We start from the raw sequence: 15,096 nt of genomic DNA, 5'->3' as shown, positions 1-15,096 counted from the left end.
TGGCCTAATCTATAACAAAACATTTTACGAAATTCAATTATGACAGGCATGAACCAACAACCACAGGACTACAGACTTCTGGCTCAGAACAGGCACACACATAATATAATATTTGTGAGCGCTCACCCCTCTCCCCCCATGCACCTTTAACCCTAGATAGGAGTTGTGTTACAGCACAACATAAAAACAAACTATGGCTGGAAGGGTAATTATACATCCCTCACATAAAAAAGACACCAAGGACAGATCTGAGAACACTCATTCTCGCAGTTACTCACGGCTAGTTCAAAGCTTACTAAACTCATAAAAAACAATCATATATCTAAGGCTAGAATATCAATCAGTATATATCTAATGGATTTAGTGTAAATACCTCATTAACAGTCAGAGAAAAACATGACCTAGAGCAATGTCATAATGTGCTTGGACTATTAGTGTTTTTCGTTATGCTTTGTATCATCCGTCGTGTGTCCTGGACTATTTGTGTCTCCTGCTATGTTTTGTACCATCCGTCATGTGTCTTGGACTATAAGCGTCTCCCACTATGCTTCAAATCATCCGTCATGTGTCCTGGACTTAACTATCTTCTCCCGCTATGATTTGTATTACCGTCATGTATCCGGGACTATTAGTGTCTCCTGCTATGATTTGTATCACCATCATGTGTCCCGGACTATTAGTGTCTCCTGCTATGATTTGTATCATCCGTCATGTGTCTTGGACTATAAGTGTCTCCCACTATGCTTTAAATCATCCGGCATGTGTCCTACACTATTAGTGTCTCCCGCTATGCTTTGAATCATGTGTCCTGGATTAAATTATCTTTTCCCGCTATGAGTTGTTTCATGTGTTATGTGTCCTGGACTATTAGCTTTTCCTGCTATACTTTAAATCATCCGTCATGTGTCCTGGACTATTACCGTATAGCGGGTTATTTTCGCGGGGGTGTCAATTTTCGCTTATTTTCGCGGAAAAACCAAATCGCAAAAATAAAATCCGCCAAATTAAAAGTGTACATGTAAAGGTATTGACAAAAGTTTTGATTCCGTCAAAATAATAACCGCCAAAATATTTCATTATTACCTTATTCAATGGAAATCGCGAAAATAACCCGCTATATGGTATCTTCTCCCGCTATGCTTTAAATCATCCGGCATGTGGTACTGGACTAAATTATCTTTTCCCGCTATGACTTGCATCATCCATCATGATATTTATCTTAAAGACAACACCAGTGCTCAGAACAAAATTCCCACAGAAAACTAAAGATTGAGAACAATGAACCTAACAAAAAACGGAGTACCCTCAGATAACAAACAAATCATTTCTCTTTTTTTTTTTTTTAAATAATAATAAAATAAAATAAAAATAATAAAAATGAAAAAAAAAATCATTTCTCTTTTCTGGTGACGTATCTTCTGCTAAGGGGGGCATACCGGGTATTTAAGATTCCACGAACGTATACAAACAGCCCATGCACCAACTCTTTCTGATGACGATTGTTTGGTTATGTGGGACGTATTCCAGATTCCACGAACGTATATTAACAGCCCTTGCAACAAATCTTGTTAATGACGCATGTTTTGCAATGTTGCACATATTTCAACACTAATCGAATAATGGTCAAATGAACAGGACATTATAAGCATACGATGATAATGAAGTCCTCCATGCAAGAAATATTAATAATACAGAATACTTACGAAAATTCTAACAATTGTATATAAATCTTAGCCAGTATATATAGACATCGGAACAACACAAATCTTAGCCAGTGTAATATATAGACAGAGACATTAAAACAAACACACCCAATATATGTAGACAGATATACTTATACCTAGCCATACATCGTTATTAATGAACTCAGCATAGAAACCAAGACCGTTTTGTAACAGAAGCGCGTTTCGTTTACAGATGATATAAGCTGGACACGAAGTGATAATATGATAACTGATACTTGATCAGTTATACGTGAAGTTTATAATCTTGTCGTGATCATATTTAATTCAATACAAGATATACCTTTCACTTGATTCTTTAATTTTAATTAACGCGTAAAAAATGTGAAAAAACAATTGAGACGAAAACAACATCTCTATCTCTCAACAAACTAACATGAAAACTGTATCCTGTCTCCTCACCCAAAGAACAAGGAAACTATACCTGTATCTCTATCAAAAGGACATGAAAACTGTATCTGTATATATCTCTTACCCAAAGAACACGAAAACTGTATCTGTATCTATCATCAAAATAACAAGGAAACTGTATATGTATCTCTCATCAAAAGAACACGATCTCTTATCAAAAGAACACGAACACTGTATCTGTATCTATCATCAAGAGGACAAGGAAACTGTATATGTATCTCTCATCAAAAGAACACGATCTCTTATCAAAAGAACACGAACACTGTATCTGTATCTCTATCCAAAGAACACGAAAACTGTATCTGTATCTATCATCAAAAGAACAAGGAAACTGTATCTGTATCTCTATCAAAAGAACACGATCTCTTATCAAAAGAACACGAACACTGTATCTGTATCTCTATCCAAAGAACACGAAAACTGTATCTGTATCTATCATCAAAAGAACAAGGAAACTGTATCTGTATCTCTATCAAAAGAACACGATCTCTTATCAAAAGAACACGAACACTGTATCTGTATCTCTATCCAAAGAACACGAAAACTGTATCTGTATCTATCATCAACAGAACAAGGAAACTGTATCTGTATCTCTTATCAAAAGAACACGAAAACTGTATCTGTATCTGTCATCAAAAGAACACGAACACTGTATCTGTATCTCTATCAAAAGGACACGAAAACTGTTTCTGTATCTCTATCAAAAGAACACGAACACTGTATCTGTATCTCTATCAAAAGAACACGAACACTGTATCTGTATCTCTATCAAAAGAACACGAAAACTGTATCTGTATCTCAATCAAAAGGACACGAAAACTGTATCTGTATATGATATCCAATGACTACGAAATTTATGTCTCGAAAATTATTCATATATCTTTCACCAGAAGTGTACAAAAACAAGTTCTCTATTTCTAAACAAAAAGAGTAAGATTGACAACTCCTTCTCGGATCAGAAATAGCACAAAAACGACATCTCTATAAAATTATATTAAATCAGAAAGAGCAAAAAAAACCAAACAAATGAAAACTACATGTCTATATCTTTCCAGAAATCAATATATGTATCTATCACACCAGAAGAGTACAACACTATACATGTATCTCTATCTCCCATCAGGATGGAGAGATTCGTAACAATTTTGTGGCGTGTTAACCTTATATCATAAAACATTTTATAGATAAATAGAAACTTTGAATAACAAAAATGATATGCAGGAAATGATCTACAAAAAATGTGATTTTGCCGATAAAGTAAGTAGGATTTCGCCCCTTTTATTAGTGATTGTCCTTAAATGAGGATTTTTTAATCCACTTTTGTGTTTTGAGCAAAAAACTAAAGAAGATAGAGAGAAACAGAACAGACAAAACGATCATAGTAAACTATATGAATTGACAGTAAAGAGCAAATACAAACCATTTGTAGAATAGTTTTGTTCGTATAATTGAGCAAAACACGAAAAAATTGCAATAGGTAGAAAAACAAAATAACGGATTTTGGAAAAAAAAGGGGGAAGGTTAAAACAAATAGTCCTGTATCCAAGTACTGTATCTATGAATTTCAATTAAAAAAAACTACAGGAGGAGTAGATTGCACAAAACTGTATCGTCTTTGGAAAGAGGACTTGTTCCACAAGTCCGAAAAATGGGGTTGGGGGTAACTTTTGTTTTTAAGTTCCTTAGGATAAAGCAATTCCATAATATAGCAGATGCATATCTTCAAAACGCTTTCAATCTTTCTGTTCACGAAAAGTTGCCCTGGTATGAAAGAGTGCGAAACAATTGAAAACGAGACAAGCAAACTCATGATAAATGATAAAGCAAGTTGAAGAAACAAAAAACAAATATGGCAAACATCACGTAATCACAAGTTCCAAACTTGGGACAGCACGAATAAATTAACTTGTAAGAAAAAGCTAGTGTGCGCTTCGTCAAACTAGGATGATTGCGTCCAGTTATTGTACAGCTCCATGGTCACATCAGTTCATTCAAATTCAATCGTATATACATAAAGCATTATATCTAAAGGCATTTATGGGAATATTTTAGCACAAATCATATTAACTAATTTTTTTTTCTATATCCCAAGGTAGACTGCTGTTATCTTTCACAAAAGTCTGCTTTTATAATCTGCTTTATTATGTACCTGATTACGGATATCAAACAAAGTATAGTTTATCATTTTCTTTATACATATTATTATCAATCCATCATATGATCGGACATTTCTAACACAAAGATGGATGTCTACATGTTGGGATTACTCCTGGTGGTCTGTCTGGGGGCACAGGCACGCCCTTCACAACCAGAATGTGGATACAACGTAAGTCTGTTTTAGTACTTCTATAAAGGGTCAATATTTCGGGGATCTGGATGGGGTTTACAGAATAGTGGACAATGGAGAAAAGGGGGGGGGGGGGGTGTTACAGAATAGAGAACAATAGACATACAACATAAAGAATAGAAAATAATACGATGTTACAATAAAAAGTACAGAAAGTTATAGAGTGTTTTAACATAAAGAATAGAGAAAAATATAGTGTTACAATAGTAAAAACAGAGAATAATACAGTTTTAAAACATATATGATAGAGAATAATGAAATACCACAATAGAAAGAATAAAGAATAATAAAATATCACAATATAAAGAATAAAGAATATTATAGTGTTACAATATAAAGGACAAAAAATACAGAGGGTTACCATATAAGATAAAGGATAGAGAATAATATCTAGTGTTACACTATAAAGGAGATTTGACTCATAAAAAATCGTCTGATACCACATTTAATTCATTCAATGATGTTGCAGTAGACAAACAAATCTGTCTCCATTTTGCCGAGACAGTTATTAAGTGAATCTATTTTGATCCATGATGTAAGCTCATCCATTTCTCCTACAACACATGATGGTTTTTTTTGGTACATTTTCAAAACAGATATATTTTTTTTATACTTCTAATTTTTACCAAGAAATCATAGATTTTTGTATGAATGCAAGTTTCAGTGTAAATATCACGGTCTGTGAAAACTGTCAACTAGAACTAGTAGTTATAAAGGTGTAGATATGTGTAAGTTCAGTTTCATGCATCCCCCTCAAAGACAGTGGAGCACAACTCTTTGGTTTTGTGATGGAGACTATGAATTCGTGTAAACAATTAAAAGAACCGTTCATCCATTTGAAATGAGAAAAATCACATAAAAAACTTGACATTAGTTTTCAGAGACTATCATAGATATAGGAAGATGTAGTAACTGTATGAGTGCCAATGAAACAACTCTCCACCCAAGTCACAGTTTATAAAAGTAAACCATTATATGTCAGGTACGGTCTTCAACACAGAGCCTAGTAGGCTCACACCGAACAGCAAGCATACCTATAATTTTAAAGTTCAAACTGTGTGTTATTGTTACAAAAGCTGTGCATGTCACACACATGAAAGATGTGTATACTTTAGAAGTGCCTAACGGTGTTAACAAGACTGCAATACAATGGGACAATGCTATTAAAGTTTGATTCTTTTCCCTTTTCAGAGCTGCAATCCTATCAAAGAAGACATGTTGAATGTTCATCTGGTACCCCATACGCATGATGATGTCGGTTGGCTGAAAACAGTAGACCAGTATTACTACGGAGGTAAATATGAAAAAACAACTTAATGATTAATTCTAAAAAAAAAAAAATAACGCATAGCATGGATTCTAAGACCTGATAATTATATGGATAAACGTGAGATTACAATAAACGACATAAACCATTTTAAATCTATAACATCTTCACACGGGTTTTCTTTCGAAACAAGGCACTAGACTAAGTGTTTTGTCTGTGTTTTGCAAACCTTGCCAACTAAAAAAACAAACTTATAATTTACCAATATTTAATTATTTATAATTTACGATCCGAGTGTGCTCTCACAGTTTCGGAAAAAAGGATGGTATCGTCATCGATTTCCTTACTTAGTTTTGAAGTTTCCGGTTCATATGAAACAAGCCAAATATATGATATATCTGAGACTACTACATGTCAGATGATATGAAGTAAAGTTGGATCCGCTTGTATTACGCTTCACTCAAACTATGTAGCAGTCAGTTTAGATATGAAGTATATATGCATTTTTTTTTTTAAATCAATAGCGTTTCGTAAACCTATGTTTATATCTATCCTCAGAGTATCTATCATCTCACAGCTCAGTCTCACAGCTGGTAAACGAATTAGTTAGTGAATTTCTACTCACATAACAATATACTTACTTATATGTCATGTTTTGGTTATAGATTGTTCATTAAAGAAAACCCTGTAGTAGTGCAAAACAAAATAGAATTGAGAATTTTGCCCCCCCCCCCCTTTTCCCCTTATAACTTGGAAAATCATTTTTCTTCTTTTCTGTACTATATAGCTGTGACATGAAATGCTCTGGTATTTTATTAACAAATCATAATAATAAACAGAATTTCCTTTGTTCAATGCAAGATTCCATGTGTGTAGAACTAGAATTTCTAAAGAAACTTTCAAACCCATTAAATACCTTTACAGCTTTCTGTGGCCTTGTGTTACCTTTCCTTGTAGAATCTAAGATTGTAACACAGTACAAGATGTAAAAGGGAAGATAGGATTGATTCAATGACGATTTATAGCTAATTATCAATTGTAAAGGATCGTAAGATACAGTCACAGAAATATATATAAATACACAGAATGCTGGTATAGTAATACTATACTTTTTAAAAGTTTTATATTACAAGAATTACTTAAGGATTCCAGTAACTAAGGGATCCATCATTTTATCTTTGTATTTGTTTTACAGATCGTAATGATATACTGAACGCTGGTGTACAATACATCATAGATTCTGTCGTACAAGAATAACTAAAGGATCCCAGTAACTTGGGGATCTATTATTTTATCTTTGTGTATGTTTTACAGATCGTAATGATATCCAGAATGCTGGTGTACAATACATCATAGATTCTGTCGTACAAGAATTACTAAAGGATCCTAGCAAGAGGTTTATTTATGTAGAGATTGCATTTTTTGCTCGATGGTGGAGAGAGCAGGATGAAACCATGCGAGACCAAGTTAGGATGCTGGTCAATCAAGGTCTGTAATGATTTAGGTTACATAGAAGTGGAGTGGGGGGGGGGGGGGGGAGGGGGGGGGGGCATTGTTCTGTGGGAGGTCTGTATATATTTAGGTGACATAGAAGTGAAGTGGGGAGGGCCATTGTTCTGAAGAAGCGAAAATCATGAAGACACCAGACATTTAGGATACAAAATTTGTAGTGTTTCATATACTTTGTTGATTTCTGTTAATGTCTTTAAGGCTAGGATTTGTTATGTGACGATTATATGCTGTACTGATTGTGTGAGGGTTGTAATGAGGTACCTTTTATTACATAATTTTTATGTGGTAAATATCATGATATCCGTATGTTTATACTGGGATGTTGGTCTTTGAAGATATAATGTAAGTCTTCTATTTGACAGGACGTCTTGAGTTTATACTGGGAGGTTGGTGTATGAACGATGAGGCATCAACACATTACAATGCCATAATAGACCAGCATACTCTTGGGTTGCGGTTTTTGGGAGAAAATTTTGCAGAATGTGGCAGACCACGTACAGCATGGCAAGTGGATCCATTTGGACATTCCAGAGAACAAGCCTCATTGTTTGCGCAGGTAAAAGTTTATTTTTATCCATTCTTCAAGTCAGTAAATATTTTTAGACACATGCGATATGAATAGCAAGATATATTTTTAACAGTGCAGTAATTCATTCTCTTAAAAGCCTCTTGTTATGGATAAACACTCAAAATGTTTTCCCCTCTGAAAATGAAAGATCAGTTTAAGCCATTAATTTTTTTGTATTATTATTTTTTGTAAAAATCAGAAAACTTGGCTCACCAACAAATTAAAGAACTGTGCCGTATATATATAATGCAGCTCCTGCATGAGAACAAATGATTACTTCACTCAGATTGAATCAATGTTGGACATAGATACTAACTCCATTGTATTTTGACATGATTTCCTTAATATCTTTATTTAACTTTCAGCTAGGATATGATTCTCTATTTTTTGGAAGATTGGATTACCAGGATAAAAACAAAAGATTAAATGAATCCAACATGGAATTTGTTTGGAAAGGGAGCCCTAATAGTTTAGGTATTTTTGTTTCTAAACAATTATTATGTAGATAAATTTGTAAAATTTGAGAATAAAATAAGGTGATTGTCATTTTTAGAACATTTAGTACAAGACTAATTAAGATCAGTTAGGATTAAAAAAAAGTCTAGAAAATGAAGTACAAAAACCTGTGTTAAAGAAAATAAAACGCTTTTAATATCAGGTGTTTGGTAAAAATATAATGGCTTATTTTGAATACCTGAATTTTGTGTATTACTGTTATACTTTAGAAATAATAGGAATAACAAGTGGGAAGATTGCTGATGAAACAACTATCACTCAAGACTTAATGCTTCAAATGTGAACAATTACAGCTAACAGTACCATTTTATTTATCAAATTCCTTGGACCAAACTGAAGATTTTATTCCTTTGTGTTTCTTGTCCCTAGTTTGGTTTTTGTAGATTTAAAAAATCATTGGAGGAAATGCCTCACTATACATGATTAGTATAGTGGCCTATATATACATCTGACAAAACTACATCATAGTTGGAGGAAATGCCTCACTATACATGATTAGTATAGTGGCCTATATATACATCTGACAAAACTACATCATAGTTGGAGGAAATGCCTTACTATACATGATTAGTATAGTGGCCTATATATACATCTGACAAAACTACATCATAGTTCAACTCTCCAAACTTTGAGACAATTTGTTTGACAAGAATATTAAGAGATTTTGGGATTTTGCAGGTGATGTTGCCAACCTGTTTACTGGTATAAATTATAATCTGTATCAGCCGCCTCCTGGGTTTAGTTGGGACATAGGAAGTGGAGATGACCCAATTATGGTCAGTGAATTTGATGTAGTTTTGTTAGCTTGTAAGGTCATGGTAGAAATATTCTTTGATTCTCTTTCCTCTTACAACCTTGATACCCACATTCTTTTGGTATTTTAAAAGAAAATTCGTTATCAATATGAATCGATTTTATATTCCAGAATCTGCCTTTATCCTCACAAATTTTACTTTTGAGTAATTGGATAGGAAAGAAGAATATTTTTATATTATGGCTAACTAGTGCATTGAGAGTCTGAAATATATTACCACTGCTTATCTCACTAAATATAAGACCTACTGAATGCTCCCCACACTTATAGCACTCTCTAACAAGCAATCCTTTCACAATATTTGGAGTTGGTAGGACGTTACGAAATCTTTCTTGAATTTAGTTATAACTTTAGTAGTTTAGTACATTTGTTAGCTAAAAGACTTAAATTGCTTTGCTTTTTTTTTTGTAATAGTCCAAGACAAAGATTAAATTTTGTTTTCATTGGTGGTTATAAGTGAGTGAAATCAGCTTTTTAGAAAAAAAGATAATTATGAAAAATTGACCTTATGTCACATTGTTGCTTCTAAATCCAAATAGAAGTTTTATTTTTATTCTTAAAGGACAAGTTTTCAAGGAAATACTTAATTTTGACTAAACAAATTTGAATAACCTTTTTACTTTTTCATGGAACTGCTTCAAATTTTAACTTGATTTAAAAAAATCCATTTTAGTTTGATAATTATTTTACAGAAATATAGTTTTTATAGCAGAAACACAGATCACTCAGAGCATTTAACATTTCACCAGTCTGTTTGCTTACCTATGTATCATCCTTTAACGTCATAGTAAGTCTGAAAGTACTGAAGTTGAGGGAGCTACCATTTTTAGAAAAGGCAGAACCGAATAGAGTGAATTATAAATAAGCAGGACAGAGATTACAAAATAAAAATGTAGAACTTAATTTTTCATCCTAGTACCCCATAAAATTAAATGATAGCTCCCTTACACAACCTGAATATTACCATCAATCCAGTGCACCTTTTATATTGTAAGTGTTAGTATTGTGATATTTTATAAGTTATAGAGCTTACTTGATTGCATTGGTTGGGTAACTTTTCCTCAGATAGACTTTATAATACACAGGTGAGACAGCTAATCTGTTTACTGGTGTGCTGTTTAATGGCTATGGTCCTCCAGGAGGATTTAATTGGAATGAGGGGAGTGGTGATGATCCAATGATGGTGTGTTTCTTTACTTATACCAGTTGATGAATATTTTAATTTATTTTGGTATAACAGACCGAATCACTATTTAGAAATATGCTCATCTTGACCTCATGAACTATTGACATCAAACAACAATCCATTTTCCATTGTGGAATCAGATGTTTTCTATAATGACGTCAAAATTTTACAGGAACCTTTCTGATGTCCAGTAATGGCTGACAAATAGCAATAAGGTGTATGAGTAACTAAGAATGCTATGCTAGAACTATTTGTTCAAATAACCATAAAAATTATACAAAACCATAATTTTGCGTATAATTTTAAAATTTCACACCATAATGAAAATGTGTACTTAATATAAGGTTGTGCTGACCACAACTTCATTGCAAAATAACTTAATTAACAACAAACTTTAACCTGAGAACTTACTGAATGCGAATTGTCACATTTCTATGTTAAAAGAACCGTGAAATTGGGGTCAAATCTGTAAACTGGTGTAAAATTTTGATAGTTCTTATATCTTATGTTGTTAAATCTTGTGTTGTTTTTTCCATGTTCATTTGTTACAATTAGAAAACAAAGATTTCCCGAAGGTGATATATATTTTGAAATATATTTTTCAGGATGACAAAAGATTACATGATTACAATGTTGAGAAGAGAGTTGATGAGTTTCTGAAAGCTGTTCAAGATCAGGTATATTTTCAACATCAAGAATTCTGTCTGTCTGTCATATCATTACTTTTTAAAGTTATATTGTATTCAACAAACATTTATCCCATGGTTCCCAGTTTCAAAATATGCAATGTTTGTTGGCTATTATTTTAAATTTAGCTGTCAGAATATTGAGATACAATATTACTCTAACATTTCTGTTCTCATGTTATCATGTTTTATCCTGTTTTTCAGTCTATGCATCCATTTGTTCATCTCTCTGTTTGTACTTTAGTTCATCTGTCCTGCTTCAGGTTAAAGTTTTTGGTCAAGGTAGTTTAAGATGAAATTAAAATTCAATAAACTTGATAATTAGTACACATGTTCCCTATGACATGATCTTTCTAATTTTAATGCCAAATTAGAGTTTTTACCCTAATTTCACTGTCCACTGAACATGGAAAATGATAGTGCGATTGGGGCATCCCTGTACTACGGACACATTCTTGTTTATCTTGAGTTGACAGTTAGATTTAAAACCTGCCATAAGGTAAAGACTAATCTTGAGTTGTTTTATATATAAATTAGCTAGTACACAGATTGACCTCTCTAGCCAATCAATGTAAAGTATTTCTTGAACAGTCAGTCCTTATTTTGATCTATTATCAGAAGCATCAGAATTGTATGTGAAAAGTGCATATTACAGATTAATGTTGTTTCAGGCTTCAGCATTACAGATTAATGTTATTTCAGGCTAAGCATTACAGATTAATTTTATTTCAGGCCAAGCATTACAGATTAATTTTGTTTCAGGCTAAGCATTACAGATTAATTTTATTTCAGGATAAGCATTACATATTAATTTTGTTTCAGGCCAAGCGTTTACATATTAATTTTGTTTCAGGCCAAGCATTACTGATTAATTTTGTTTCAGGTTAAGCATTACATTATATTAATTTTGTTTCAGACTAAGCATTACATATTAATTTTGTTTCAGGATAAGCATTACAGATTAATGTTGTTTCAGGCCAAGCATTACTGATTAATTTTATTTCAGGCCAAGCATTACAGATTAATTTTGTTTCAGGCTAAGCATTACAGATTAATTTTGTTTCAGACTAAGCATTACAGATTAATGTTGTTTCAGGCTAAGCATTACAGATTAATTTTGTTTCAGGTTAAGCATTACAGATTAATGTTGTTTCAGGCCAAGCATTACTGATTAATTTTATTTCAGGCCAAGCATTACAGATTAATTTTATTTCAGGTTAAGCATTACAGATTAATGTTGTTTCAGGCCAAGCATTACTGATTAATTTTATTTCAGGCCAAGCATTACTGATTAATTTTATTTCAGGTTAAGCATTACAGATTAATGTTGTTTCAGGCCAAGCATTACAGATTAATTTTGTTTCAGACTAAGCATTACTGATTAATTTTATTTCAGGCCAAGCATTACAGATTAATTTTGTTTCAGGCTAAGCATTACAGATTAATTTTGTTTCAGACTAAGCATTACAGATTAATGTTGTTTCAGGCCAAGCATTACTGATTAATTTTGTTTCAGGCCAAGCATTACAGATTAATTTTATTTCAGGCCAAGCATTACATATTAATTTTGTTTCAGGCCAAGCATTACTGATTAATTTTATTTCAGGCCAAGCATTACAGATTAATTTTGTTTCAGGCTAAGCATTACAGATTAATTTTGTTTCAGGCTAAGCATTACATATTAATTTTGTTTCAGACTAAGCATTACATATTAATTTTGTTTCAGGCCAAGCATTACAGATCAAGAGATATAATGATGACTATGGGAAGTGATTTTGAATATCAGAATGCTCATACTTGGTATAAAAACCTGGACAAATTGATACATTATGTAAATGCTAGGGTGAGTCATGTTTAACAAAACTTTATATATTCATTCTTAAAAAGCTAGGTGAATGTCAGTACAAAAAACATAACAGGACTGAGTTCTTTTTGACTGTTTTGTATAAGTGTCATAATCACAAATAGATAATGTGTTTCAGTACCATATTCAGACCTTCTAAATAGATTGTAACATTATTTCTTAATTTTAAATGTTAGACATGTTTCTTTCATACCAAATAAGCAGTCAGTTATTTTTTATGAGCTTTACAAATTTTATAAAAAGTAAAATGATATTTAAGGGGCTCGCGGGTCTAAATCAATTTTTTTTTTATCTAATATAATATTTCACTATATTTTTCTATAAATGAAATTTATCTAATACTTAATAGAAAAATGAAATAAAAAATGAGGTCACTGTTCATTTATGCTCACAATCTGCCTTCGAAAGAAGCATACATTTTTGTTAATGTCCCTTTTTCCTGTTGATCTAATAGGAGAAATAGCGGTAATATCGAAATAAAAAAAGAACTAAATTACAGAAATCGCTTAGATTTTACAATTATTGAGTTTTTGTACAGCTTATTCGAAAACAACAATGAAAAATATAGGTCACTGATGAGTTAATAAAGATATTTCAATTTTCATGCCCAAAAATGGCATTTTTGCACCAAAGGGAGATAATTTGGAGCGTTTACAATAATAATTACATTTTAAAAGTCACCTGGGGCCAACACCAATTGATTTTTTGGAATGATTTTTGTACCATATGATAAAGTAACAACTACTAAAGGTAATTATAAAAATTTGTAATGAAAAATAAATGTTTATTTTTTTTCTGAAAATCTTATACCTGTGAGCCTCCTTAAGCAGATTTCACACAGTGGTGTAAACAGAGATGATTGTAATAAGAAATCAGATTAAAACAAACGATTAGGAGTATTGAAGAGATTGTGATTAAAAGGGGAAATCCCAGGGAATAAGGTGGAAGCAAAGACCACAGAGACAAACATGCATAAAAATTAACAAACAACACTTTATTTCATTCAAGAAATATGCTTTAAAACCTGTAAAAAGTGTAAAAAGATAAACTAAAAAATTTAATCTTTATAAACTGTGGTTTTTATTTATTTTTGTTGGATCAAATTTTAAGTTGATTGAGAAAATCTTGCATATTTGTGGATACATGTATTTAAATTTGTGGTTTTGGCAAAGTCTGCATACATTTCTTCAGAAAATTTGTATTTCGTTGAGCATTTTAATTCATTGCTCCCATGTAACAATAAAATCCATGAAAATTGGTATATTAATCAATCCACAGTATATAAATTGCATAATTTGAAATTCATTTTATCATCTTGATTTTTTCTGGCTATATAACAACAATCAGTTAAAATGTGAATTGAGAAACTTTAAATCTAATGTTATTTCTTCAGCAACAAAATGGTAGTGGAGTAAATCTGTTGTATTCTACTCCATCCTGTTATACATTTCAACAAAACCATTTGAACCAAATCTGGAATGGAAAAGATGATGATTTCTTCCCCTATGCTAGCAGTGCTCACACTTTCTGGACTGGTTACTTCACAAGCCGACCAGCTCTGAAAGGATATGTACGCCAGTCCAACAACTATTTACAGGTAAATAATAAGTGACTTCATCATCTATGCTAGCAGTGCTCACACTTCCTTGACTGGGTACTTCAAAAGCTGACCAACTCTGAGGGGGTACGTCAGTTAAATTATCTTCCATGCTACCAGCACTTTGTTTGACTAAGTTCTTTACAAGCGACCAGTTCTGAAGGAATATAAACGTGATTTTAACAACTTCTTACAGTAAATAAAATGTGACTTCATTATCTTTGGTGTCAGATATATATACGTTAAATTACTCCATCATAACACATCTTATTTTGTATTCTAAAAAATATCTTCATTTTGTTAAAAACATGTAGGTTACATGTATTTTAAAGCATGAGTAATGATATTATGACTTTGTTGTTATTTTTTGAAAGTAATATCTGAACTGAACATTTTGACCATGTGTCAGTGGTGAATTCAGTGTTTGACTAGCATGAAAGTCAAAAATGAAAGTGATAGCTGAACTGCTGAAGATGTTGAATAATTTTTTTTGTACAGGTTTGTAAACAGTTAGATACAATTGGTAATTTTAAAACAGGATGGATGACTTCAAGCCAAGTTGAAGTGCTAAGTAAGTACACAGAGT

The 15,096-nt window shown here is 32.3% G+C and overlaps 1 protein-coding gene across 1 annotated transcript in view; it reads left to right on the top strand.

Annotated features, from left to right (window-relative positions):
- The first annotated feature begins 4,364 nt into the window (after positions 1–4,364).
- LOC139489367 (lysosomal alpha-mannosidase-like) overlaps positions 4,365–15,096 on the top strand; it is a 30,941-nt gene continuing 20,209 nt past the window's right edge. The window contains exons 1-10 of the mRNA XM_071275676.1: positions 4,365–4,479; positions 5,692–5,794; positions 7,082–7,255; positions 7,642–7,835; positions 8,213–8,321; positions 9,042–9,139; positions 10,969–11,040; positions 12,776–12,892; positions 14,307–14,510; positions 15,009–15,081. Of these exons, the coding sequence (XP_071131777.1) occupies positions 4,396–4,479; positions 5,692–5,794; positions 7,082–7,255; positions 7,642–7,835; positions 8,213–8,321; positions 9,042–9,139; positions 10,969–11,040; positions 12,776–12,892; positions 14,307–14,510; positions 15,009–15,081 (1,228 nt within the window). The 5' untranslated portion in view covers positions 4,365–4,395. The remainder of the gene's footprint in view (positions 4,480–5,691; positions 5,795–7,081; positions 7,256–7,641; positions 7,836–8,212; positions 8,322–9,041; positions 9,140–10,968; positions 11,041–12,775; positions 12,893–14,306; positions 14,511–15,008; positions 15,082–15,096) is intronic.

This window comes from Mytilus edulis, chromosome 9 (assembly GCF_963676685.1).
Source record: "Mytilus edulis chromosome 9, xbMytEdul2.2, whole genome shotgun sequence".
Lineage (NCBI taxonomy): Eukaryota > Metazoa > Mollusca > Bivalvia > Mytilida > Mytilidae > Mytilus > Mytilus edulis.
The sequence above is the reverse complement of the archived record's forward strand: the minus strand, read 5'-3'. Positions and strand labels throughout refer to the sequence as shown.